Source organism: Exophiala aquamarina (genome assembly GCF_000709125.1).
Source record: "Exophiala aquamarina CBS 119918 chromosome Unknown aczIA-supercont1.2, whole genome shotgun sequence".
Taxonomy (NCBI): domain Eukaryota; kingdom Fungi; phylum Ascomycota; class Eurotiomycetes; order Chaetothyriales; family Herpotrichiellaceae; genus Exophiala; species Exophiala aquamarina.
The window spans coordinates 131,426-157,951 of record NW_013550586.1 but is presented as its reverse complement, the minus strand read 5'-3'; the positions used below and the strand labels follow the sequence as shown (position 1 = coordinate 157,951).

At 49.5% G+C, this 26,526-nt stretch overlaps 12 protein-coding genes across 12 annotated transcripts; 9 read left to right on the top strand and 3 right to left on the bottom strand.

Annotated features, from left to right (window-relative positions):
• Positions 1 to 653: 653 nt before the first annotated feature.
• On the top strand, positions 654 to 1,370 carry A1O9_01909 (uncharacterized protein; the record flags this gene model as incomplete). The annotated part of the gene is made up of 1 exon (XM_013407485.1): positions 654 to 1,370. One exon carries the CDS (start codon positions 654 to 656, stop codon positions 1,368 to 1,370), a length of 717 nt encoding a protein of 238 aa, XP_013262939.1.
• A 1,400-nt stretch (positions 1,371 to 2,770) lies between these two features.
• A1O9_01908 (uncharacterized protein) lies at positions 2,771 to 3,633 on the bottom strand (the record flags this gene model as incomplete). Its single annotated transcript, XM_013407484.1, has 3 exons — positions 2,771 to 2,951; positions 3,001 to 3,565; positions 3,591 to 3,633. 3 exons carry the CDS (start codon positions 3,631 to 3,633, stop codon positions 2,771 to 2,773), a joined length of 789 nt encoding a protein of 262 aa, XP_013262938.1.
• Positions 3,634 to 4,299: 666 nt separating this feature from the next.
• Positions 4,300 to 5,559, top strand: A1O9_01907 (uncharacterized protein; the record flags this gene model as incomplete). The annotated part of the gene is made up of 1 exon (XM_013407483.1): positions 4,300 to 5,559. The coding sequence occupies one exon, from the start codon at positions 4,300 to 4,302 to the stop codon at positions 5,557 to 5,559; it is 1,260 nt and encodes a 419-aa protein (XP_013262937.1).
• A 1,972-nt stretch (positions 5,560 to 7,531) lies between these two features.
• A1O9_01906 (uncharacterized protein) lies at positions 7,532 to 8,016 on the top strand (the record flags this gene model as incomplete). The annotated part of the gene is made up of 2 exons (XM_013407482.1): positions 7,532 to 7,659; positions 7,719 to 8,016. The coding sequence occupies 2 exons, from the start codon at positions 7,532 to 7,534 to the stop codon at positions 8,014 to 8,016; spliced, it is 426 nt and encodes a 141-aa protein (XP_013262936.1).
• Positions 8,017 to 9,762: 1,746 nt separating this feature from the next.
• A1O9_01905 (uncharacterized protein) lies at positions 9,763 to 10,329 on the top strand (the record flags this gene model as incomplete). Its single annotated transcript, XM_013407481.1, has 1 exon — positions 9,763 to 10,329. One exon carries the CDS (start codon positions 9,763 to 9,765, stop codon positions 10,327 to 10,329), a length of 567 nt encoding a protein of 188 aa, XP_013262935.1.
• Positions 10,330 to 12,103: 1,774 nt separating this feature from the next.
• A1O9_01904 (uncharacterized protein) lies at positions 12,104 to 12,963 on the top strand (the record flags this gene model as incomplete). The annotated part of the gene is made up of 2 exons (XM_013407480.1): positions 12,104 to 12,449; positions 12,501 to 12,963. A coding segment is annotated over exon 2 (384 nt), but the record flags the coding sequence as incomplete, so codon positions are not given.
• Positions 12,964 to 13,169: 206 nt separating this feature from the next.
• On the bottom strand, positions 13,170 to 15,545 carry A1O9_01903 (aminodeoxychorismate synthase; the record flags this gene model as incomplete). Its single annotated transcript, XM_013407479.1, has 1 exon — positions 13,170 to 15,545. The coding sequence occupies one exon, from the start codon at positions 15,543 to 15,545 to the stop codon at positions 13,170 to 13,172; it is 2,376 nt and encodes a 791-aa protein (XP_013262933.1).
• Positions 15,546 to 16,094: 549 nt separating this feature from the next.
• A1O9_01902 (uncharacterized protein) lies at positions 16,095 to 17,163 on the top strand (the record flags this gene model as incomplete). Its single annotated transcript, XM_013407478.1, has 2 exons — positions 16,095 to 16,185; positions 16,232 to 17,163. 2 exons carry the CDS (start codon positions 16,095 to 16,097, stop codon positions 17,161 to 17,163), a joined length of 1,023 nt encoding a protein of 340 aa, XP_013262932.1.
• A 431-nt stretch (positions 17,164 to 17,594) lies between these two features.
• A1O9_01901 (UV excision repair protein Rad23) lies at positions 17,595 to 19,080 on the top strand (the record flags this gene model as incomplete). Its single annotated transcript, XM_013407477.1, has 6 exons — positions 17,595 to 17,612; positions 17,665 to 17,712; positions 17,772 to 17,844; positions 17,914 to 17,997; positions 18,054 to 18,808; positions 18,859 to 19,080. The coding sequence occupies 6 exons, from the start codon at positions 17,595 to 17,597 to the stop codon at positions 19,078 to 19,080; spliced, it is 1,200 nt and encodes a 399-aa protein (XP_013262931.1).
• A 581-nt stretch (positions 19,081 to 19,661) lies between these two features.
• A1O9_01900 (uncharacterized protein) lies at positions 19,662 to 21,666 on the bottom strand (the record flags this gene model as incomplete). The annotated part of the gene is made up of 4 exons (XM_013407476.1): positions 19,662 to 20,868; positions 20,936 to 21,063; positions 21,113 to 21,495; positions 21,558 to 21,666. The coding sequence occupies 4 exons, from the start codon at positions 21,664 to 21,666 to the stop codon at positions 19,662 to 19,664; spliced, it is 1,827 nt and encodes a 608-aa protein (XP_013262930.1).
• A 1,197-nt stretch (positions 21,667 to 22,863) lies between these two features.
• Positions 22,864 to 23,420, top strand: A1O9_01899 (E3 ubiquitin ligase complex SCF subunit sconC; the record flags this gene model as incomplete). The annotated part of the gene is made up of 2 exons (XM_013407475.1): positions 22,864 to 22,918; positions 22,984 to 23,420. The coding sequence occupies 2 exons, from the start codon at positions 22,864 to 22,866 to the stop codon at positions 23,418 to 23,420; spliced, it is 492 nt and encodes a 163-aa protein (XP_013262929.1).
• Positions 23,421 to 25,582: 2,162 nt separating this feature from the next.
• On the top strand, positions 25,583 to 26,460 carry A1O9_01898 (electron transfer flavoprotein beta subunit; the record flags this gene model as incomplete). The annotated part of the gene is made up of 2 exons (XM_013407474.1): positions 25,583 to 25,636; positions 25,747 to 26,460. 2 exons carry the CDS (start codon positions 25,583 to 25,585, stop codon positions 26,458 to 26,460), a joined length of 768 nt encoding a protein of 255 aa, XP_013262928.1.
• Between the last annotated feature and the right edge of the window lie 66 nt (positions 26,461 to 26,526).

Sequence of the window (26,526 nt, the reverse complement as noted above, 5' to 3'; positions counted from 1 at the left end):
AGGGCCCACAGCACTTCAATTCTAGGATAGAGAACCTCGAGAGTGCGCTGCAAACCTTCAACGAAGTCGAGCCATACAACAGAGCAACGAACAGATATAGAATTGTGATGGAAGGGTTATATCAGGGAGTCATGGCAGATCGGAGCCTGGACAAGGAAACCAAGTCAAAATCCTCAGTTGACACTGGGATCACACCTGGATACAGGAACAACGAGCTTTGGTTTCCCAAACATGCCGCCGATAAAGGTGTTTCGAGATTGCCATGACACTGATTTTGACTTTGGCGATGAAGAATTGAAACGGCAGATATTTCGGGTATATACCAGACTACCCGCAGAGGAGGTACAGAGTAGGCTCAGATAGCACCTGTTATCGCAGTGAGTAAGTTCGTGCTTTGAAGGCGTGATAGACACATTTGAAGCAAAATGAGAGACACGATTTATCTATTAGCTTGAGGCGTTCAGAATTTCAGGAATGTAATTACGGCGCGACACAACATCGTGAATTGGTAGTCTTGGCATTCTATGACGTTGTTCGCGCTATGGAGTGATGAAAGAACATTATTCCAACCACGAAGACTGATACAGGTTTCCCATGCTACTCGTCATAATCTCATTCAGCCTGCAGGTAGACTGACAGGCGATTGCCTCATGATGGCTAACAGCGAGCCTGAAAATAGGTGCGCTTCGTCCCATAGCAAACCCGGAGACGAGAAGGAGCCAGGATCGCCAACGCAAGACCAACGCAGGCAGCGCAGCAGATCACCTCGGCGCGACAGGGACAGGGACAGACAAGGTGATCGACCACGTCGGAAGGACGCAGGATTCAAATGGAAAGATAGACGCAGGGACCATGATAGGGACCGAGATGGTCGCCGAGATCGAGATCGAGACCGAGACCGAGACTCTGGCTTGCAACGAGGCTACAGAGACCACTACCGTCCTCGATCAAGGTCGCGATCGCCTCCTCCCCGCCGCCGGTCACCGAGACGGTATGATAATGACAATGAACGAGAGGACAAGGGACTTTCTAATGTCCTTGACGCAAAAGGCGGCGCAGATAGGAATTCTAAAAATGAAAAGGAGAGGAAGGAGAAGAAACCAGCAGCAGCACCACCGCAGGCTGTAACACAACCCATGATTATCGTCTACGTCAACGACAGACTAGGCACCAAAAAGGCAATCCCTTGCTATCCTACTGACCCAATAAAGGATTTCAAAGTCATTGTCGCATCAATGATCGGACGACAACCACATGAGATCTTGCTCAAGAGACAGGGAGAGCGGCCGTTCAAGGATCAACTCACGCTGCAAGACTACGGTGTCAGCAATAATGTACAGCTGGATCTCGAGGTTGACACGGGCGATTAGGGATATGGTCCGTTGTCGGTTGATTTGATCGACATGTAGAGGGCACTAATGCGTCACTCACGTTCTTGTCAATTGCATACCGGTCAGTGGGGACTGGAGGAAAATCTCACTACCAGGGCTTAGGGAGAATGATCGGCCGCAAATCGAGCGCAGAGACGACTACCTCAGCCTCACCGAGTGGCTGACTTCTCTTCGAAGTTCTGTCCCAATGCAATTAATGCAAGCCTCCAATCTATTTGCTCTGCCTGGCGATTCTGTCAATCACCAGCTGAGTGAAATATAGACAGCATTCTGGTTTTCAAAATCAAATTGCTCTTTACTGCATGCTTAGGCCCTCATGGCGAGCAGGGCCAGGCACATGTGGCGAAGCTCAAAATCATCTATACTATTCACCATATTATGATGTATACATCAAATTCTGACGGGATGACAATATTCGTGTGCTTGTCCACCACCACCAATACTATGGTCCAATGTGAGGGTTTTAATAGGGCCTAATTCAATTGCTATGTACCGTGTAACGAGGATCTTAAAGCTAAAGAGGGAGAGTAGAAGAGAGAGTCTAGCTACCGTACAGTAAAGAGATATACTCTCCTTTAGTGGATTGTGCGGTAGCTGGAGTAACCATCGATAGGGGGATGTCACGTGATGTTGCCTTGTAGGAGATAGCCGGTTTAACCGAGACTCTATACGGGTTTAATCCGTAACAAAGCACTTCATCTAATGTGCGTACATTCATGACCAACACTTATTATGAGAGTAATCTCGTTCTTAGAGTAAAGATTGTTTCTCCTAATGCGCTCTTTGAATGTGATAAGTCATCCATTCATTCTCAAATCTTTACGCAAGGATTAGCCGGCAGAGCTCTCCCCGTCGTCGGCAACCACGCGTTTCCATCCTCCCGATTGGTATCTTAGATGTCACGGGTTAAACCCGCACGAGGTCTTGGTGGACACCTACGACTCAATAAGGGTATACCACGTGACTCCCTCCTATCATAGTTACTCTAGCTACCGTACAATCCACTAAAGGAGAGAATATCTCTTTACTGTACGGTAGCTAGACTCTCTCTTCTACTCTCCCTCTTTAGCTTTAAGATCCTCGTTACACGATACATAGCAGTTGAATGCGCTCCTATTAAAACCCCTACAGTTGGTCCTACTTCACGAGTGTCGCAAGCGCCGATTTTGGCGACTCTATTCTGGCTCAGGCGTAGCGGCAGCGACTACCTATGTACTAAGGAATTTACTGGATGGTTTCAAGGTGATTGTTGAGAGGGTAAGGTACTCTGCAGATGCGCAGCATTCGCTTCTCGTTCTATGTTCACCAAGGCAACTCTGCACCATCAGGTCCAAGAAACTTTCCATGCGCGTTCTCCAATGTCGCATCGTCGATCTGTTTCACGACTTGTCAGCTTTCTTCTCAAATACATGGACGATAACTAAACGAACAACGGGCACACGTACCACTTTCTTGATCCCTTGTGTGCTTTGTTCCACGGAGACGATGTGCGTAGTTAAATCGAGGCCCTGCTGTTCCAGAGCTTCGAAGCCAACCTTCGCGCTGTCAGTCGCGACCATTCTATGTTAGGGTCAGTGTGTTATCAACAGAAGAGGCTATGCGTGCAGACCCAGGGTGTTGGGCCCAAATCAGCACATCATGGGTCTCAAGTGAAAGCCACTTGATGAGAAAGTTCCCTAGAGCCTTACTCGCTCCATAAGCGGCAAGCGGAACAATATTACTCATGCTCGTCAGGCTTCCGCCAGCGCTGGATATGTATGCAAACTTGGCCATGCTCTCACTCTTGCGAAGCAGTGGGGCCACCGCTTTGTACAGCTCGAGCTGGCCATACGCATTCACATGGATATAGGTTTCAATTTCGGAGATCGCAGTCTCAGTGAGTTTGGGCGTCATACCAACGATGCCGGCGTTTGCAATAACGACGTCAATGCTGTTGATGCTGTGCTCTGATGTTAAGGATTCAACGCCGGCTTTGATAGATTCAGTGGATGCGATATCGAGTTTGATGATAACGAGGCGGGATCCAGATGCCTTGTGCAGCGAATGCAGAGATTCCGCAGCCAAGGGATTGCGGACCGTCGCTATAACGGTAGTATTGGGATTCGCGAGGTATAACGTCACGAGACCTGTGCCGATACCTGTCGTAGAATGGCTCAGGATAAGATCAGGAATGACTTGAGGAGGAAGAAAAGTACGTACCGCGGTTTGCGCCTGTAATGAGGACTGTACTGAAGGAAGACATTACTAATGAAGCTCAACGTGAGCCTTGATGGAGCAGAATGAAAAGGAAATACCGGGACGCTATGAAGATGGAGAGTTTAAAGGCCCTATGAAGGTGTGCGGCGAGTGAGCGACATGACATATAAGGCAGCCTTATAGGAAGAAAGTTAACCATAGCAGAACGTGCGCACGAGAAAGCTTGTGGTGTTCCGGACGAGGCACGAATAGCGCGAGATGCGATAAATTACGGCCTAATCGACGACCGTACTAAAGTTATCTACTTAAGCTACTGCCTTAACTATAGTATATCCTTATATTAACTGAGTAATTCACGGATAGGCCTAGTCCATGACAGAATATACAGTGTACAGGGACCGCCTAGGCGAAAGGCGACTAATTGGCGCGGTTCGCGAATATACTACTCGGCCTCTTAACTTGAAGTCGAAGTCCAGAACAGTGGCACTTAGGCTGGCCCCATAAACTCCGCCATGGGTCGGAGTATGTGGGGCTTCGATGAGCTAAGCCAGCGGAAAACCTGGCGGGTGAATTATAAAGCTAGCGGAGTTTGCGCCCAACTGTAACCCCTCTTTATCAACCTTGATCTCTCAAAACTGTCGAGTATGCAGACAACATCGCGGACGATCGACGGTGAGCATTCGCTGACGGAATCTGGGGCTTCCGCTCCGAAATGTCGAGCACATCACGCCACAAGTCGTGCTTCGCATGTATCAAGACTAAGCGAAAGTGCGACAGAACATGGCCCAGATGCCAGCGGTGCGTCGCGAAAGGCTCTGAATGCCAATACATCGGCCGAAATCGTCATCAACCACGGCGGAACATTGATTACGATGTAGATCAATCTGTTCCTGCCTCGGAGCCCGTGGGTGGACAGCCATCTGGCAACTGGCAGCTGCAGCAATATCACGCGGAACCGACATCGTTGCTCACAACGTGCCTGGATGGTGCTCTGTTCGAATTTCCTAATCACCCTTTTAACCTTGGTAATATGCCAGACGATGACACCTTCATATTCGATAGCATCCAAGACAATGTCGCTCAACAGGCGCCGAGCAGTGCCGATCCAACAATCGTACGAGCCAACACTTCGGATGCAGGACTTCAGCCTCGTGTAGAGTTCGTGGCGAAGCGAATAGCAGCAATTCCGAGGACGTTCGCAGAGCAAGGGCAAACGATGTTCATCCACCGGATGCAATTTCAGCAGAGATGTTCTCCGGCTTTGCAGGACGCAATGAGCATGTGCGCCTCGTATTGCATGAAGGGTGTGGCAAACCAGACATTGGTATTTCGGAATCTGGGCCATAGATGTCGGCAGCTGATCGCAAGCACCAATGCGCTACTCGCTTCCAAAACGGATCTTCTTGCGGCTCTGCAAGCGCTCCTGCTTTACCAGATAATGCGACTCTTCGATGGCGACATCCGTCTCAGGGCCGATGCGGAGGCCGATGAACCGATTTTGATCCTATGGGCCAGCCAACTCAGGGCTCACACATGCAACGAAGCACAGGCGACATTTACTACACAAGGTTCGATGGACACGAGTATTGTGACCATTGATTGTAAGTCGGACTGGCAGTCCTGGCTCGTTGAGGAGAGCATCCGACGCACGGTGATAACCTCATTCATGCTGAAGGGTGTATACAGTTTCCTGAAACTGGGCTACGACAGGCCCACGGAACTGCACGTATGCTTCACTGCACAAGCAGCGCTTTGGGGTGCGCAGTCCGATATCAGCTGGCGTAGGGCGCAAGAAGGGAGGGAGCGACTCGAGATGCGCGTCACACTTTGGGACGAGGAAATGGCAAAGGCGAAACCAAAGGACCTGGAGGAGCTCGGTGTACTAATTATGACGATGCTATGGGCACCTGAGGCCACGCGGATATGGTTGGGACAATATTTTACTTTCAAGCATGGCTTGGAGACTGCTTAGAGCGACGTGGAACGCAACAGTCAAAGCGATTGTTCCTTTAATTGCGTGCGAGTCTTCCGTCCTTGTCCCTCGATATTTTCCGTGCATTTTCATCTTGATAAACGAGAGTTACGTACATCAGTTGCGGGGCCTTACGCACTCCGTCAGGTCGTGGTAAAATAAAGCTTACGAGTGCATGGAAATAGCATATTCTGAGTGATGACCTCAACCAATTTTAACAGGTGCCAGAGATTCATGACAATGATCACTTGTGTAATCCCTTTCGAACAACACAGCAACAACTCGAATGAAGCGGTTACCAGGCTCAGCCCTGTCTCAAATAGTTTTTAATAAATCGAAGAGTTACCACTGGCCGCTACGGGGTTCTACTAGACCAAGGATCGATCTTAGTGCGCCTCCTACCGAATGCGAGCCCACCACCGCTCACGAACCATCATCTACTGTTGCTGGGCAGGGTTGCTTCATCCAGTGAAGAAGTATCACCTAGTTCTCTAGTAAGCTAGCGTGAACATAATTTCTATTGGATATCTATGTTTAGTAACTTCGGCAAGTTAGTTAAGGGTGACTAGATCCCTGTTTCTTTCCATACTGTAATCATTATTCTAGTTTATATAAACATTAGCCAGGTACTTAAGCTCTACTTTCTAATATTTTTAAACGTTCTTAAAATGGCTATAGAAGCTTTCTTATCGATCGGTAAAGGAGGCATTCTAGCTAGCACTATAGAGTTTAGTACCTATAGTATTTTGTGCGTTACGTGTTGATAGAGTTGATGTAGGCTGATTAAGTTTCAGCGCTCACAGTCGAATTTCCGCCTAGGTGTAACTATTTGTACCTATATCGATGACTTATCGTACGAGGATTCGTTTAGTTACGTGTCTATATGTGCCTGTAATGTTGTACAGGGGCGTCTGGAGGTGTGCCGTGACCGCTGGGCAGCAAACTCAGCCTTATCTCGTTCAGACATGTGAAGTTGATGAAACTTCACCTAACACAATTTATGTTACTTCTACGCTCGGACGCGAATGTGGCCTCACGCCTCACCAAAGGCCGGGGTCTCGGTGCAGATGTCACATATGTAGGCTGGCCCACTGAGATACAGACATAGCCTGGAAGCATTAGGGTATGTCTTCAACATGCAGGTAATTGGGAATCGAGGGTTGGGCCCTTCAGAATAGTGATTTGCTCAGAGCTCGGAATGGATGGATATGGATGGATATTCATGTCCATCCAAGGGTTTGTCTATATGCGAGTGGATTGGGGCGACACAGCATTTATATCAATCCACGGTAAAGGGTCACGTGTCATCAAAAATTGCCATAGGGGGGTTCTCAAAGGGGAGTCGACAGGGTTGGCGCTGATTCAGGAGTGGAAATCGGTCAATCTCGCTCGTAGGCTATGGTAAAGTATTGTCTTGCCATCTAATCAAACTCCTGCATGGCTACAAAGCCGCTGTCCCACCCCTATCTCATACATTGACATGCTTCAATGACATCGCTGTCCAGGGTGCAGGGCATTCCATACAGGTGCTTAGTCAGCGTTCACGATATAGATAGGTATATGTAGACTAGTTATACAAATCCAAGCTTTCCTCATTCTTAGTCATACGTTCTACGTTCTTTATTCCATTCGCGCTCTCTCTGCATAGGTTTTATGAGTACGGCGACATGAACGTGGAGATCCTCTGCGAATTTTGTTGGACGTTGAGAGCTAAGCCCAAGGGAGCGTAGAACCCTCCGCAAATCCGCAGACGCTAGTGGACTTCTAGGGATGGGCATGGTTACAGGTCAAAAGTGACCTAAAGGGAACATTTAGTGTTTGCGAAGTCAACAGGCATAAAATGCGCTTCATGCCTTGAACGATGTAAGCTGAATCACACTCTTCAGCCCTCTATTCTTAACTCTACCATTTTCTTAGGTGCGTAGCTCAATTGTGGCCAGAATGATGTATTTACAATGTGTAGCAACATACGATGTCAGTCCAACAGCAACCCCTCAGTCAATGGGTGACAGAGCTCAACGATGCTCTGTTCATCCAACAAAATGAAGAAATTGCTCTCAGGGCCGTCGATGAGCATGTTGATCCAAGCTTAGTAGTCAAGTACGATACCCAAACTTCGTGCATCTTGTTAAGCATATCTAAACCAGCTGCGCTCTCAGGATCAACCACAACGTCTATACATACGATCAATTTAAGTCTGGCCTTCAATACGCGCGTAATGCTAGCATATCGATCCAGGACACATTTTCCGTAATACTACAATGGGAGAACCTTGAAAAGCCGGAAGGCGTGGTGGCGGTTCTTAGTAAATGGACGGCCAAGCGCAAAGCAACCGGCCAGGAGACTAAGAAGACTACTGTAATTCTCTGGGAGGTCAAGTGCATTGATGGGAAGAGGAAGCTTACAGGACAAACGGAGGTAGAGACTATAAGAACAAGTTGGGAGGTTGTTGTGTAGGCTTCTCCACCTCAGCTCTTTTACCTAAGACCCTGCCTTCTACCTCATACGGGTCTTCTTGGGTGTCTTCCACCCTTCCTTGTCAAGATGTGCTTAGTCATCCTACGACTCCCTTGGGTCCATTGGGTCCTCGCCAGACCTTAAGGACCCGGACCCAGGAGCAGGGGGCGCCGGATCCTGGATCCGCCAAAGGCCCAGACCTTGCCTACTGTTGGAGGATTTGGACTGTACAACTGTACGGGCCAATCGATACAGGCAAGTCAGCGTTGTTGAGATTTCTGTCTTCTTCTATTCTATGGTCACCGTTCTGGTTTATATAGACAATTACTAGGCAAGATGACCTACTGGAGCCTGTTTTCCATGATTCCAAAGCATTCCAGAGGCTGTGGCACTGACTCATTAATCGTCATGACGTGGTTGTCTGCCTGTTCTGTCGATAGTCACTTTTGGCGCCAACACCTACGCTGGCTGTGTAGAACGGATGTATATGTAGCTCTTCTTCCAGCGCGACCCCAGCGCGACCTCCTTAAGGCTTCCAACCATCATTGCTCTTAAATGCCGGATTCGCATGTGAAGAGTCTCTAAGTACTGTGCAAGAGCGTCGAGAGAAATTGCAAATGATGATCGAACTCTAAGTCTAGTCAATTAACAGTTCACGTCGTTCTGCAACATCGGAAATTCCTTCCCAGGTCGTTGTCAGCAGCGATTATTGGTGAATAGTTTCCTGGCATGACGGTATCCACAGGCTTCGTATTCCATGCATCTCGCCATACTGTACAAGGGTGGGAAAAGAATTTCCACTTGCTGGTCGAAGTCTGTTAGATAGTTAGTATTATCCTTGGTGGGTCTGGCACATTTCCGGGAGGGGGTAGCCACTCCTAGCGAGTTGAAACATTGGTTGCTAGAGCGGGGCTTCGAATTCTCCTAACCCAAGTGTTTGCTTCAGCAACTGCAAGGATCTCGTCGAAATTACTTTTGCTGTTTGATCATGTGCTATATTCATTCGTTTTGATCTCAAGTCCATCACTCGCTCAGTACTATACCCGCACATCCTACTTTTTGACTGGGTCATCGGATTGTGATCTAGAGGGGAAATCCATACCCCCCTTCCCCCAAACGGACAACTGCAGCTCTTTATCGTCATTCGTATCTTTGACTCTCTCTATCCTTGCCTCTACTATGGCTGCGGAATGTAAATCCGGCCGCAGTACTTTTCTGTGCTGGTGGCGCCTGGGGTTCGACATGCAGGGCATGTGCCCTCAATATGCTTGTAAAGGAGTCTATTCACGTAATGGATTGATTCCTTCGCATCACAACACTCTACCTTCTGTCTCACTTTCGTTCGTGCGATCCACACCAAATATCGAGATCGCTGCCGAATTGTGTAGATGTACGGCCGTACCTAGTTGTAAGTGGCGTGTTTGCTGGGATGAAAATAACGTGATAGCTCTAAGTATGTTCGGGAGCCAAATGAGGATGTGAAATGAAATATCTAGAAACTCCAAGATATTTCTGCATTGCTCGCGGGCGCCCTCCACTTCAACGACATAACGTATAGTGCCTATGGATACTCGACTGGTTTCAGACTTATAAATATTCCTTCCCAGTCCTTCCCAGCTTTGATTCTCAACGGACCAGAACACGGCCACAACCTACTTGATGTCCAACGCTCTGCGAAGACTTCCACATCGTCTGACTCCAACCCTTTTTGCAATCTCAAAACCAAAGCATACCCAAACCCGGAATATGGCTCTAATCCCACGCATCCCATCCGCCTTCGCGCCCTACCGCTCTGAGATGGCTCCTTTCTTCAACCTCTTCAATGACACCTTCTCCGAACTACAGAAGCTATCCGACACTGCATCCCGCACCTTTGCCCCTAAATTCGACGTCAAGGAAGGCAAGGACAACTACATCCTGGAAGGCGAGCTACCCGGTATTGACCAGAAGGATGTTGTCGTCGAATTCGCGGATGAGCAAACTCTTACCATCAAGGGTAGGACTGAACGCATCCGAGAAGAAGGCGAGAAACCCGCCGCCACCGAAGTTCAAGACGACAGCACGACAGCTGAAGATTCCTCTAAAAAGGAAATGACAACTGCTGACCCGAAGGAAGTCGCCAAAGCCGACCCACAGCACTATTACTGGGTCTCAGAGCGTAGCGTTGGGGAATTCGCCCGGAGCTTCAACTTCCCCAACCCTATCGACCATGAAAACGTCAAAGCTAGCATGAAGAACGGCATCTTGACGGTAGTAGTCCCCAAGACCGAGAAGGCTAAGTCTCAGAAGCGGATCCAGATCACGTCCGACTGAACAGCCGACCACAGCATTCAGTAGTCAACTACGTCCTGCACCAATACTGCCGCAACACCTTACACTGTTTTATCTATAAATCTCTGCCATTTTGCACGTGCCCTAAGAGGAGGTGAAGTTGTGATCATAACAATACCCACAAGCGACCACTACATAGTACTGAGTGGCTTTAGGTCAAAAGTCAAAGGGCGTTGCAAAATGTGTAATATGATAACAAAGCATCCCTTGAGTGTTCATCGGATCAACAATGTATCACATTCTTTAACGGTTATTGTTGCATAGGTTGCTTCTCAGTTAGTTTCTTTCCAATTCTAACAATAATATTCAAATGTTGATCATAAACCACTGCCTCGATCCCAATGGCTTCCCTTTCCTGTTGTTTTATTTTGATGCCAAGACCATGGAAACTAGTTCCCGTCCTCCAACTGCGTGCAGCGTATGCCGACTGCGTAGATACCTTTGGTGGAAACTGTCTTCCTATTTTCCCAACACTTCTTTGCTGCCCGCGCAGTTATATGTAGTTTCCCGTTTGCTTCTAGTGATGTAGTATCAGCCGCTGGGAGTCGACCATCTCGTTTACATCCTGAATTCATCAGGCACGACGGGAACGCCAAAATGCATCACGCACACGGCCGGACGTGCGTGGCGCATGCAGAAGAAGGAACTCATGCCGCGCAATGATATTGGGCCGAACTCGATATGTACCTGGTCGTTCTCTTCGTTGAGAGTCATCTGAGGCATCATAAAGGACAGTGACATTCTAAAAGGTGACAATTGCTGGTTTCGATGGCTCTGGCTAGCTTGGGAAGAGCCATGGGCCCATTCACGTCGGAATAACCATTGAGGCGGATTTTTCCCACAGAGGATTCATAATTTGAGACAAATCGGTCTCTAGCCCCGATTCCTGACCACATGAGGGACTACTATTGTGTAGCGGTCTCCGATCAAAGTATTGGCTTGGTGAAACCGGTATGCGCCCAAAGAATGGAGCGAAACGCCGTTGAAGGTGGCCATCAGCTCCCGGATTAGACAGGGGCTTACATCAAACGCGAAGAACAGCTGTAAGCAGGACTCAGTGATGTTATCAACGCACATAAAGCAGGGACAATACCTACTCAAAGCTTATCCAGCAAGCTTCCGCTTCCTGGCAAAGCGAGCGATAACAAGATCTACTGTGTCTCCACTGCGTCGAACGAAGCCTTGATTTTTGTCTCTGGCTCCCCCCCAGGTTTCGAATTTTGGAGGCATCGAGTTGCAAACAAAGCATGGACGTGCAGCAGGCATGTAGTCTAGCAGCCAGCGAGTGATAAGTTGGGCGAAGGGTTTCTCGCAGAGGCCTTTCTTCCCATCCGAGCTCTGACCCACAGCAGATATTGGACTGGACACTCCCCCGTCTTCTCTTGCTGCTGTGTCTAGCAGAGCACATGCAGTTGTCAGCATCATCTCCGCCTCTCCACCGTCCTCCTCCACTCAACGAAATTCAGGAGGTCGGCTATGGCAATGGGGAAGGAGAGCCACTTGCTGCCTTGATTTGGTTGAAAGCAATCTCTCATTCTGAAAGTCTCAATCGAAGCATTTGGCGGCGCATACGACGGCGAAGATACCGAATGGGTCGCTAGAGGGGCGAGAACTAGTCGAGCGGAAGCCTGTCCCCATTGTGCTCATCACTTTACGGCTTAGTCTTTTATGACAAGGCCATGATCTCTCCAGCTGTGCGTTGTACAACCCCTCCGCCCTCTCTTGCGCCTGTTAAGATGCCCGGATCTGCTGGTCTCTATCTATACAGACGCGTTTCGGACCCCACTCTGAGTTCAAGCTCATCGGCAATCAATATAGCTTTTCACTCTCCATCTTCTCTCTTGGAACAATCGTAGGAGCCCTACCGTCATTGTTCTGGCTCACTGATTCCCTGCAGAGCGTGTGTCCGCAGGTGTCATCGCTCTACAGGGAGTGAACTTGGCGCTGACCGTCATCTGTCGTTCAAATATCTCTACACAAATCACTTCTTTCTCGGCTTCCTGAAGGGGGGGTATCTCCCCTATGCTGATGGTTATTGTGGCAAGTCTCTACAAAACGAGTGAACAACATTTGAGACTCGGCGCTTGGTTCTCATCTGGGGAGTACTGATTCGCATCTTTGTCTCCCGGTCATCCTTGACAACCTATCGAAAGCCGACTTCTTCGCGATGTTTGCTCCCTTCAGTCGACTTTGGACTTGGCCACATGACAGCCGCTCTTGCACCGTTGAAATATGTGCATCTTTGCGTACTGGATCACAATCCGCTGGACAGTGATCATTCTCTTCCTGCTCCCACCAGAGCCCAATCGCGCTAGGGGCTCCACCGGGCGTCAACGTTGCGTTGCCGTGGCTAGGCTACGCTCCAACAACGCTGGCGTACACAATACCCACATCAAACACGTCCGGGTCCTTGAAGTGTTGGATGATCCACTCTTCTGGCAGCTTTTCCGGACTGCCTTCAGCATGTTGATCGCCAACGGCCGGATCTCCACTTATATGACCGTCATAATTTCTGGCGTCGGCTATTCTCCACTGAACAGTTTCCTACTCTCCGTCTCCGCCGGCATCATTACTGGATGCTCCAGCCTTCTCGCAGACCATCTCACCAGTAAATACAGTCGTCATGGCTGGTGGACCCGGATTTATCTTACACATACCTGCAGTCCTCTGTTCGCTTCTTCTGTGCCAGCTGCCGCCACAGAACAAAGCATGTTCTTCGAGAGACTCGTGGGCTCTTTTCCCTCGGCCTAGAGACGACTACCTATTGCAGGTCATTTGTCAAATCCTAGTATTTTAATTATAGCTGTGTAAAGTGTTGTGTCTTAAGAGTGTTGAAATGCTCTTAGTACACTGTCCAATTTCGTCATCATCTCTTCCCACTCTTGCTCCTCATCGCTGAGAACTGTAATGGCTCCACCCGCACCAATCCTCCACTTTTGCATTTCAACGCCCTTCATATCCATGATGTCGTCGTCATTTGCAAAAGCAGTCCTGATGCAAACACTCCATGCGCCTCTTCCAGAGATATCCATGTATCCAATGGCTCCAGAATAGACTCCTCGGTTCCGCCGTTCAAGACCATGCAAGATTTCGCAGGAGCGCTTTTTCGGAGCCCCAGTCATACTGCCGGGGGGTAGTGTACAAGCTAGTGCTTTTATACCATTCTCTGTCATTTCTTTGCTTGCGACGTTGGAGTCATTCTTTGAAGGAGCATGTGCGCGGATATGAGAAACCAGTGTGAAGACAGTTTCGGTTTCGATGACATGGCATAATTTGACAACTTCAACAAGTGCATCGCGTCCAACAGTCGAATACAGGTCATGTCGAATCAAGTCCGCGATCATGAGGTTTTCAGCCGACTCCTTGGCAGAAGCCAGAATAGCTGTAGCCCGCTCTAATGTCATCTCTGGTTTTTTCTTCACCGTCCCTTTCATAGGCACCATGTCAATGGTACGGTCGGTGCTCCAAGACAGGAATTGTTCTGGGGAGGAGCTCAGGATTGTTATCGTATTGAGACGAATGAAAGCAGCAAATGGAACAGGATTATGGCGTTGGATGTTCCGATATAGTAGCCATGAGTTGTTGGCACCGGTGGGAGTGAATACCTCAGCTTCAGTTGTGAGGCACAATTCGTAGGAGTTGCCAGCCCGCAGCTCCGATTGGCATTGTTGAATTTTTGAAATATATTTGTCATGGTCTGGAAGAGAGAATACTGCCGACTTCTGAATATCTCGAAGCCTTTCAGCTTCCTTGGCATCAATTGTCATGGGCTTCAGACGGTCTAGGTCGCCAATTTTGCTGATCATGTCTTGAACCCAGTGGGCGTCATGTTCTCGGATTGACTGGATATGAACGGTCAGCGTGTCATGGTCAAAAATGATACTTCGATCAATCCATATCAGACTGATTTCTGGAACTGCTGTTTCTGTAGCGTTGATTTGAGGCACATCTAAAGCCAGTGAGGATGTGCCAAATTCATAGGATAGATAACCCATCAAGCCACCTCGGAAAGGCAGATCAAGATCATCTAACTTGGTCGCCTTGCTAGACATGAAGTTCTCGAGGACTCGAATCATCTCAGCCCGTTCTAGAGCAATATTCTCAATCACGTTTGAGTCTTGGGTCAGCGTACAACAGCCGGCTGCATACTCGATCCGAAAGCTGAAGCTCCCTGGGAAGGCATATATGCTGTACCGGCCTTTGCGTGTCGACTCGAGCATAAGGACATCTTTTGGAGCAGCCTCATAGCACAGCTGAGCGATGTTTTTGCTCCCGCCAGAAGAAGATATCTTTTGGAGATGGGACACGGAACCACAGGACTGAGTCAGGTCAGCCAACCTATCCTGAAACATGGACAACGCTTCGGTATTGCTTTCAACCGTTGGGTTTGAGGCCGCTAGAAGTGTGCGTGGGATTTCATCTGTGCGGGGCGGTCTAAATAAGGAATTATGCGTTTGGGCAGTGTTCCACCACTGCTTTATCAGTTTTGTACAGGAGGAATTGGATTTGCAAGATTCGGGGTGGAATTGGAAGCCATAGAAAGGAAGAACTTTATGTTTGGCCGCCATCAACCAGTCGTCTTTATCCCATGCAAGAACCAGAAGATCTTCCTTATCCCCATACTGTTGGTATGTTGGCAATTGCCTGTAGGGAAGCGATGTATGAGATCGGACACTGAGAGAAGAGGACAGACTGGATACAGAGCCCGAAGAGTTTGTGCGACTGAAAGAGGGGTCTAGGACCACTTCTTTCAACCGGCAGCCTAGGCTGTTGTAATTGGTGGCGACGACTTCTCCAGAATTCTTGAAAATGTCCTGGCCGAGATGGAGGATCTGCTTGGCATGACCATGACAGGGAAGGTCCATGTGAATGACTGGGAGGCCGTACCGGACGCAGAGGCTTTGGAAGCCAAGACAGATGCCGAGAACAGGAATATTCTTCAGGGCAGCAACCTCCCAGACTTGGTTGAATAGACCAACATCAGATATGTTTTGAGGATTACCAGGGCCTGGTCCCAGGACTATTGCGTCAAAGCTCGACACAAATTCTTCGATATCCTTGCCAAATTGTGCTTGGACATCACAATCGATTCGAATCAATGCTAGCTCAACGCTGAGCTCATGACGGAGAAGGGCAGCAATGTTCTCCGCAAAAGAGTCGTAAGCATCGATGAAAAGGACAGACCCGTATTTGGTCATTGAGACAGGAAAAGGTCCGAAAAGGGAGCACTTATGAGTGTGTCCAAGACTTGCTTTGGACAACTTTGAGGGGGAAATAGCAAGGAATTATAGGAATAGCAAAGCACGTAGAGGATGTAGGAACGTTGATTGATATACGGAAAGTAAGAAAATAGAAGAGTCAGAACACCATGATCAGAAATAAACGAAAAGACCAAACCCCCTGGGGCGAGGAAGGCGCTTTTCGGAAGGATCGATTTTGATGAACACGAGGCCCGGAAACTTTCTTCTTAAGACGGCAAGAAATCCCCTTTCGCGACGAATTCCTGCCAAGATAACCACGTGATATCACGTGTTATAAATGTCCGGGTCCTCGTTGCCGTGATCCATCGATCGTCTTCAGCCTTTGATCCATTCCATGGTTTCGCCACATCATTCTCCCGTACTGGTCCTTTTGCGTTTCGAGGCTGAATGACACCAGGATTGATCAGGACTCGGAGGATTGTCTGTTGAGCATCTTCAAGATGAGATACAGCGTTAGCTCTCTAACAAGCTCCGACTGTAACCACAATGGCTGAATCTAGGGATGATCAAACCGACAAGGCTCACTATGATCCGCAGTGGATTTCTTGGAATGGAGGCTTTCTGCATTCGAATAATGGTGAGCTTCAAGCCTGGCTGATGTCGATTGGTCTAATCTGATGTAGTCCTCTTCTACTTTGCAACCTCTCCATTTTTTGACCAAGTGTCTGGGAACCAGTCATTGCTGACTCAGTGGGTGGGCACTCCTAATCAAAACGATATTCTCGGGACGCGACAGAAATTTGAATCCCATCTCCGTCACCAAAGGGGAACTCAGTATGTGGTTGAGCACGACCCACTGGAATCCAAGGTCTTCATCGATGGACCGAATGGCCGTGAGCCGTCAAATGTATGGGTCATCCGCAAACAGCATCGAGAGAACGACAGTGACAATGGAGTTACACCCCTGGGATACTACTATATTGTGAACGACGTGATATATCAAGCACCGTCAATTGCAAGTGTGCTGAACTATCGGATTCTCAACACTGTGTCAGCCTTGGACAAGGTCTTTACAGCACCATCTGGTCTTTCTTTTTTCTCAGTGTCCCATGGACATACATATTACAAACCTGTCCAGAAATCAACAAAACAGGCACTAGCAACCACCTCACAACAGAGCAAAGAAGACACGCCTCTGCCTGGGATGCAACCCTCTGCGAGCGATAAGGCTCCCACTACAACCACCGCGTCACAAACCCAAGCACAAGACGATTTTGACAACAGTGCACGGACTCTGCGAGAGGCACTGCGGATGACCCTACAGTACGGCAAAGAGTACATGGATGATGTCCCGCTGGTGGGAGAGCCTGGGAATTTCCGACTGAACAAGACGAAGGAAGGTGCGAATAGCCTATCCAAGAGCCAGGCATCTGCCGCAGCAACAGTGACGCCGTGGCAATCCCGAGCGCCTTCAGTCATCCCAGCATCTGCCGCTGGTGCCACAAGTACACCAAATGTACCCAAGGGCACACTGGTGAGTGACAAGAAGGGTAATTCTTCTACTCGAGGCAAACCGAAAAGAAGAAAGAGCAAAGCGGGCGACGTTAGTCCATGAGAGAGGGACCTAGACTCAAATTCCCACGCACAGTCATAGTCACAATAATAAACAGAACCGCTCAATCTTAGGCTGCCATAAGTCGTGAATCGTGAATCGTGCTAAATGAAGTACTGGTAGGGCTGAAAGCAGGTGACCTGCACGGTCTTGGCAGATGTGGCAGGAGGCAGGAGGCGAGCGCAAGGCAGAGGCGGCGACGGCGCGCAGGCAGTTGCAACCCTTCGTCATTCAATTGTATCCCATCCTCATTTCTATTCACTCGGCCGCATTTTGTCCACTCTCTCTCACTCAAACTTTCTGCATCCTTTGGAATCAATCAACTCATTTGTGCATTGTACTCTTCTAAACAACTGACAATCTGTCTGTTCCAATCTCTCTGACAACCCCACCAAAGTTCTTCTCCGTTCTATCGGTGTACGTAGCGGGGCAAGATGAAGCTCTCATTCCGAGTCAGTAATCCCCGTCGAGCCCAATGCCACCAGATACTAAACGCCATAACAGGATCTCAAGCAGCAGAAGTTCACCATTGAAGCCGAACCGACAGACACGGTATGACCCCTTTTAAAAGATCAAATACTAGCATTGTATTGACATGTGGACCCTCTCAGATTGCCCAGGTTAAAGAGAAGGTTGCCGCTGAAAAAGGATGGGAAGTGTCGCAGCAGAAGCTCATCTATTCTGGTCCGTAATTATATTCATAGCGGTCCTTGATTCTCAGTGGGACGAACTGTCACTGACTCAACCATCCAGGTAAGGTCCTCGCCGATGCCAACACCGTCGAGTCCTACAAGATCGAGGAGAAAGGCTTCATTGTATGCATGGTCAGCAAGGCAAGTCTCCATTCGACCACTCCCTTTTGATTTCTTCTAACACTTCCCAGCCCAAGGCAGCACCAGCAGCAAAGGCAGGCTCTCCGTCCACGCCTGCTCCCTCCGGAACGGCATCCACGCCAGCACCGCCCGCCGCCCCTCAGCCTAATCCACCGTCTGCTCCGGCCGCTCAACCCTCAACTCCAAGTCCTGCACAGACGACCGCAGCTGCCGCTGATCCAGCAAGTTCAGGCTTCAATGATCCGTCGGCTTTTCTCGTTGGAAATCGCAACGAGTCAACTGTGCGCGAGATGGAAGCCATGGGTTTTCAACGAGCTGATATTGACCGAGCCCTGCGCGCTGCCTATTTCAACCCCGATCGTGCAATTGAGTACCTCTTGAGTGGTATTCCAGAGAACATTCAAGCTGAGCAGAGAGAGCGACAACAACAACAACAGCAGCAGCAGCAGCAGACCGCTCAAACTGGCGCTCAAGCCACCCCTGCTTCTCCTCCACCCGCTCAGGCTCAGGCCGCCCAACCTGCTGGCGACGAGCCTATCAACCTGTTTGAGGCCGCAGCCCAAGCTGGACAACAAGGCCGAGGAGGAGGAGGAGGAGCCGCCAGGGGCGCTGGTCTCGGTGGTGCGGCAGGAGGCAATGCCCAACAGAATATGGATTTCCTGAGACAGAGTCCTCATTTCCAGCAATTGCGCCAACTTGTTCAGCAACAGCCTGCCATGCTCGAGCCTATCCTCCAGCAAGTCGCTGAAGGCAACCCACAACTTGCTCAGATCATTGGTCAAAATCAAGAACAATTCCTTCAACTGCTGGCCGAGGTAAATTGCTCCTCGCTTTTGTAAAATCCAACGGACTAACAGAATACCAGGATATCGGAGGCGATGCCATTGGTGGAATGGGCGATGCTGGTCCGCTCCCACCCGGTGCAACTCCTATTAGTGTTACGGAGGAGGAGCGTGATGCCATCGAACGACTCTGCCGACTTGGGTTCTCCCGCGACCAGGTAATTCAGGCTTATTTCGCATGTGACAAGAACGAAGAGCTAGCCGCCAACTTTCTGTTCGAGCAACCAGATGAGGATGAGCAATGAGCCTTTGTAGAATCATCCCACAGATTTGACACAATGATTTGGAGAATGTCGGGAGCCTGATGGTGGCGCGGGCCCCTCATTGATATCGGACAACCCTCAACATTTCTATGCTTACTGCTACCACAAACAATGAATACCCACAAGATTCCATTCCCATGCAGAACCCAATTTCAGTCAGAGGGAACGTTGAGAAAGGGTTGTGGGACATTGTTCCAATTATGCGCAGACACGGCACGAAGCGAGTTCACGACAACAGCCAATGTGGCTGAGAGGAACAGACCGAGAGCGATTTCATACGCCTGATCGGCGGCCAGAGCCAGACAATGAATTCTTCTGTTCTGAGAATCGGACCGAGACATTAGACAAAGCAGCGGAGGATCGTGATCTCCAAATTGCAATCTTGTTGTTTAGCACGTGAGGAACTGGATTACATTCTAGGCCATCTAGTTCCTCCATGAGCAAGTTGAGACTAAATCAACTCTCCCGACACAAGACGTGTAATCGTTCTCCTACTGTCTCTGAATCGTGACCACATATGCCCAACCTGCTTCCCTTTCTTCCGTTCATTGCGATTTCATCCGCTAATTACCTGTCTCCAGTGTGGAAAACGCACCAGCACTCTTAGGAGAGCCTGGTGGTGCCGTCGTCAGTGGTATCTCGGAAATGGTGTCACCCTTAGAATTGATGGCCATTCCATCCTGGACGTAGACAACCTCATGCGATCCACAGACCTGATTGACCGCCCAGACCCCCAGCCCTCTCCTCCCCACGATTCGCTGGAGCGTATTCATAATCCCGTCGTCACCGAAATCCATGTCATCCAAGTTGATATGTTGTCTGAACATGGCAATATTCTTCATATTCAGCTTTGCGGGCGGTAAGTTGAAGGTCACGGAGAAGCTGAAGTCCGCAATCGGTGGATACGGTTCAGGGAGGCGCCAGGCCGAGAGGGGTGCGACGACAAACACATCCGTCTTCTCGTGGTGCGTGGTCAGTCGCTCAATCAGGCCGGGGTCGCACGTGGGCATGTGCTGCATGAGCATGAAGACGAGTTCTTGCTGCGGGAAGCCCATGAGCGGGACGGTGGAAAGGTTTAGTGGATGGTTTGTAGCTGGGTGCAGTGGAGTGGGTCCAAGGAGGAAGTTGGGTGGTGGGTAGGTTTTCCACCAGAAGACTTCGATGTTGTGGGCTTCCGACGACGATGTGTTGAGGGATTGGACGACGAGAGATGGGACTGCGAGTTGCGCAGGGATCACGCCGCCTTGATGGTAGATGCCCATTATGACGGCGAGGAGGATGTTAAAGATGCCCCAGGTTATCCAGAAGATGCGGTTCCATATCTTGGTCGTTGGAACGTGGATGCAACTTAGAAGGAGGGGAACGGTCGGCAGGAGGAATCGTGGTTCCTGATGGGGAATGATGCTAAGCAGGAGAGTTCCCGACGCCGCAGATGCGAGCCGTGCATTGCTTAGCATTGTTTTGAAGACACGGAGGTTGAAGGGATATGCAGAGATCAGAAGGACAAACAGAGCTGGACCGAGGAGTTGTGGTACGTTGATGAAAAGGTGCTGGTAGTGCGGATGAAGCCCGTGTTGGGCCAGGTTACCAGTCTGTGTGTTGTACAGTACATTATTGAGTGGAGTGATTACAGGGGCACTGCGGACGCGTTCGTATAAGGCTCGGAATGACTTGGTGGCTGCCGGACCGGAATAGTAAGCAGTATCAATGGTAATGGCGAACAAGGTCCAGAAAATTCCAGATAGTAGGATCGCTAGAAGGCAAAAAGGTCTGCACATTTGTCAATCGGGAATCAGCATAGATGTACATATAGAGAGTTTTAGAAGGCATGGCTCACCTATTCAAAAAGTGTGGCAACAACTGGATGCCGGGTATCACAACGAAAGCTGGGAAAGTAATCCGATTAAAAGACCCAAAAACAAGAAGAAAGCCTAGCACAATGCTAGCAGCAATGGCGGATCGTTTCTATTGATCGTCAATACCCAAGGCCGACGGTGGAGGATGCAAAACTTACATTTTCGCCGAGAATACGCTCTATCACAACAAGACTCCATAAGACGAGAAGAGTTTCGACCGAATTTGAGAAGGTATGAGTCTGGAGAGTCCAAGTGACATATGACGAAGTCACAAGGAGAACCGCATGTCGTCTATTTCTCGGAGATCGGACAAGATCATGGACAGCCCAGTCCTCCAGGACAAAACTGAGAACAAACATGACCAGACGCAGGGTATAATAGATTATGGCAGGGTCGACCAACCCATCTTCTTCTTGCGCCCAAACCCACTTCAACAATGTCATGGGCAGACCGTAGATGGGCCACAGCGGGAAGACGCTGCGGATTGGATGAGAAGATGTCCATTCCCATGTCTGTTGATTCGGATAGGGGAAGATAGCGCCTGAGAATATTAACAGCTGGCTTGTGGACGCGCGAGATGGATCAAGGTATGGACGAACATACCGGCCATTGGTTCCGGGCCCTGGAAGATTTCATCGGGATGGAGATAACTTGGGCAAAAGGCCAGATAAACGCGAACAAATAAAAGGAACAGATAGATCAGCCGCCACATGCTTGTTGGCAGTCACCGTGCAGGATATTGTTTGTGGTCTTTCATTGTCCTAGAGGAAGGCAGGAGGATATTGGTCAAACTCATTATCACTTGTCGTGTGAATACTCCAAGTCACAGAATGGAGGATCGAATGGGGGAGGCTCAGCGCGTCGCAACACGATACGCAAACGCGTATCCGTAAAGATTCAGTCGGGGTAGGATCTGGGACGAGGTGGAGTAAGGAGTGCGGACGATACAGCAAATGGAAGAAGCAATGAGGACTAGAGGAGGACACTCAAAATGTGCTTCCGCTACCGAGTCAGTAGACGCAGCTTGGACAATGAATCAAGTGCTTGCAGGAGGGAAATGTGAGATTTATTCCGTTGATACGCGCACGTTCTTCCCGCAACTCAAACAATTTAGACTTTCACGCTTCAACCTCCCAGCCTCGCCACCACCTTCCCTTGACTTCTCTATGACATCATGCTAAATCCCTATCACGTGTTCGTCGTCCTGCCTTCACTGTTCGCGGCGAAGAAAGGCTGACAATCAAATTTGATACAAGGACCGTTAGTATCTGCTTAGGTAGGTAGATGGCCGGAACGAGGGGAACTCGAAGCTCTCTTAGATTAAAGACATTCTATTACAAGTTGAGGCTACCCATCGACACTTGCCTCATTCCTGTGGTCGCGATTTCAACAGACCCTTTCTTCTCTCACGGATTCATCTTATCACCAACAAAGTCTGAACAGAGCCCCGACTGTTACTGACAGCCTAAGCAGACTCTGTAAGTGGATCCTCTGCATCATTATCCCAGTTGTTCTTCACGGCTACAATAGTGAAGAGAAGGCAGCAGCCAACCAAAAGGTGGCAGAAGGCTGACGCCGGGAAACCTGCCAAATCAGGTGTAGTCGATGACAGTGCCTTCTTCAGATTCAACCTGCCCAGGGTTTCAAGCAGCACATGCTCCTTCACCTCGCGCTCATCAAGACTCAAGACGCTGCCTATACAACCGACGCACTCCTCCGCGCGTGCCAGCACCTCCTACCTCTATTTCGTCTCTACGTTCTTACTTTCGCACTCCTCTTCCTTCCCACCATCAATCCGTATCCTGCCATCGAACCTTCTCATCCTTGATCAACTGATCCACTGACCGATCCCTCCCTCAATACCTCGTACTATCTCGCACCTCTAGCACAAAGGGTCCATACTGTCAAGATGTCCAAATCCAACCTTACATTACAGAGCTCTGATGGCGAAGACATTGTCGTTGGTGAGTGTCATTCCCTCCCTCCCCTTCCCCGCTCCTGAGATTTGGTTTACTAATGGTCGGACTAGAACGCGAAGTTGCAGAGCGGTCAATTCTCATCAAGAACATGGTTAGCGACCTTGGAGAAGAAGCCATGGATGAGGCAATCCCCATCCCAAATGTCAATGCCGCTGTCCTGAAGAAGGTCATTGAATGGTGCACCCATCATAAGCACGATCCTCCCTCCACCAACGAGGATGACTCCGACTCCCGCAAGAAGACCACCGACATTGAAGAATGGGACCAAAAGTTCATGCAAGTCGACCAAGAAATGCTTTTCGAAATCATCCTGGCTGCCAATTATCTCGATATTAAAGCCCTCCTCGATGTCGGTTGCAAGACCGTCGCAAACATGATCAAGGGCAAGTCTCCAGAAGAGATCCGCAAGACCTTTAACATCCAAAATGACTTCACCCCTGAGGAGGAAGATCAAATCCGCCGTGAGAATGAGTGGGCTGAGGAGTAAGTCATACGATCAGCGTTTACCTAACAACATCATTATTAATTTTGCTACAGCCGATGAATGTTTCAGTCTCATATGATCAACTCTTTGCACAGCTCATCGGGAGGCGTTGTTGGGAGGTTGTGACGACTGTCTACTGGAATGGTATCTGGCATGATGACGACTTTGGCTTCCTTCCTAGGACTTTGCTAACCACGACTCGTCGCAAACTTCATGTTTTACTCATGATGACATACATGGTAACGCAGGGATATCACATGATTCATGCAGAAATTCAGCTCCGTCTGCAATAGATACTTTGTAGCCCAAACTGTTATGACCCATCGAGCTCCAACTGCTTCGGAAACCATATTCCATAGACAACAGCAACCGGATAATACAATCCAAAAGCACGTGCCATATCGAATCATGTATCGTACATTATTCGTCATCCAGGCCAGATTGCACCCTATGCATCAGCAACACAATAGCACTACTGTCAGAAAAATCATGGATGTAGAATATGTGATTTCATTTGTAAGAACTGGGTGATCATCAATGTTCCGTAGCACCGAGTTGATTCCATCCCCTATTTCATGCCCGGCTGGGAGCAGAACGAAACGTTCGGCAGTTCACAGAAGCTATTCAGCCTCGCCCCTTCGTTCGTTCGCCAGAGAGAAAACCCCGTGCAATGCTTTCATATTTCTTTGCGTTTCGGTCTGGTCATCAAGGTACCGTCCGAGATACAGACCATCCTGCATCTGACCGTCTACATCGTCATCCAACTCAACCACCTCCCTCCATCAAGGAAAATTGACCATGGTAGAGATTCTTTGCTGTTGGAAGAAAAGGACTATGGGCGAACAAGACAGTGGTGTTGTGCGAGTCATCTAGATGCCGATTCTGGTCTTGCGCCAATGTCTCCGCTTGGCATTGTATCTGTATAAGTGGAACATGTTAGTGTGTTGCCATTACCAAGAAGGAAATGGTGGTGGTGGTGGTGGTGGTGGTGGTAAAATGATTGAATAGAAGACCAAGCAGGCAGAGAAGCAGCATAGACATCCTAAACTTGTATCCCTAAATGCCAACAATCCCTCGTAGGTCCGTGAGATAGATCGCCGCCCTGGCGACCAGCCCTCACAGCTCGGCGCTTTCTACCCCATCTTTCAATCCACCTCTTTTGCAAAATCAACAGTCTACGGACAAGCCAAAACCAAAGGAAGATGTGACGATGATGGGGTCTTCAAAGAAGGGGGGGAAATGTGATAGTTGCTGACCTGATGGTATTTCCAGTCCTCAGTCGGATCCACTGAGGGATAGGTCGGTTCTGCTTCTGCGCCTTCGCGAGTTTCTGCTTCGTGCGGAATGTTTTGTGACTCTGTTTATGGGGGGAAAATGTCAGTCAAGCCAATGCCTCATACATTCGATTCATCCAGCAATCTCCATGTCCCACGAAATAAAGCGTCAATTCGTGGATCGATTATTTTTCAACTTGCATCAGGTCTGATCCTTGACCTGGACTGTGGAGACCACAGTCGAGAATCGCTTTGCTTTCCTGTAGACACCGAGAAGAGGGATTGAGAAGACCAAGGACGTACCGGCATCTTGAATGCGTGTCGAGCGACGGCGATGGTTTGAGGGAAACTTGGGTGTGGTTGACAAGTCCGTAGAAATTCAGTCCTTTCCTAAGCCTGCGGGTGCAAAGCCCTGCCAGTGCGACTTGTCTGTGGGCTTGGCGTGCCAAGATTAAGATAGCAAATCACATGACTATCGAGTCGTTGAGTCACGTGCAGAACACATGTTAGAGAAGCAAGGTTCGGTTATTCGAGGGGCTCAAGTGCAGGGCGAAAGCAACGCCGGGAAAGCGCCGCCTTTGCCTGCTGTTTGGTGGGCAATGGCCCGAGGCTACGAGGAGAACATGCCCGCGGCTTGCCCCGGAGCTGGCAGCTCGACCCTAGCAAAGCATCCCCGATCGCGGGCTTCGATTGTTTCTCGAAGATCTTTTTCATGGATTGATCCTGGTGTCTTTGACTGCTTCTTTGCTCCCAGCTATTTTCTGGAGTTGTGACTGTCTCTACAATCTCCAAGGGAGCTGATATTATCCTGATCGTTGCGGGAAACATCCAATAAACGCAACGAGGTGCAGCGGTGGGTCCCAACAAAGGCGAACCTCCCTCGAGTGCACGATGTCATCGAAGTTGAGGATTCTTGTCCCTGTGAAGAGGGTGATTGACTATGCTGTGCGTCCCACCATTTCCTCCCGTTTACGCTACATGATGGGGACTGTCCCGGTCAAATGCTTCCTCAAGAATGTCAAGACATCCACACTAACCCGAGTTCAACGCTACAGGTCAAGCCACGAGTCAAGTCTGACCGCAGTGGGATTGAGACAGCCAACGTGAAGCACTCACTCAACCCCTTCGACGAACTATCCATCGAAGAAGCTGTGCGGTTACGCGAACGCAAGCAGCCGGTAGAGGAGATCCTGGCCGTGAGCGCGGGCCCGGCAAAATGCGCCGACACACTACGCACGGCGATGGCCATGGGGGCGGACCGGTCAATCCACGTCGACGTACCGGAAGACAAGGCGCTGGAGCCGCTCGGGGTGGCGAAGCTGCTGAAGGCGATCGCCGTGAAGGAGAACTCCAACCTGATCATCCTTGGCAAGCAGGCCATCGACGACGACGCGGGCCAGACCGGTCAGATGCTCGCGGGCCTACTCAACTGGCCGCAGGCGACGCAGGCCAGTAAAGTCGAGATCAAGGACCAGCACGTCACGGTCGAGCGCGAAGTCGACGGCGGCGTCGAGACCCTCAAGGCCAAACTTCCGATGATCATCACCACAGATCTACGGTTGAACGAGCCTCGCTACGCCAGCCTACCAAACATTATGAAGGCTAAGAAGAAGAAGCTGGAGAAGAAGACACTGACTGACTACGGCGTGGAGGGTGCACACAGGCTGAAAACTGTAAAAGTCGAGGAACCACCCGTGAGACAGGGCGGTGGCAAAGTCGAGGATGTAGACGGTATGATTTCCAAACTGAAAGAGTTGGGTGCTATCTAGAGACCCGATGTGGATACCACACACAGGGAAGTGAAAGCGGACAGTTCTGTTGGCTTGGTTCGGTAC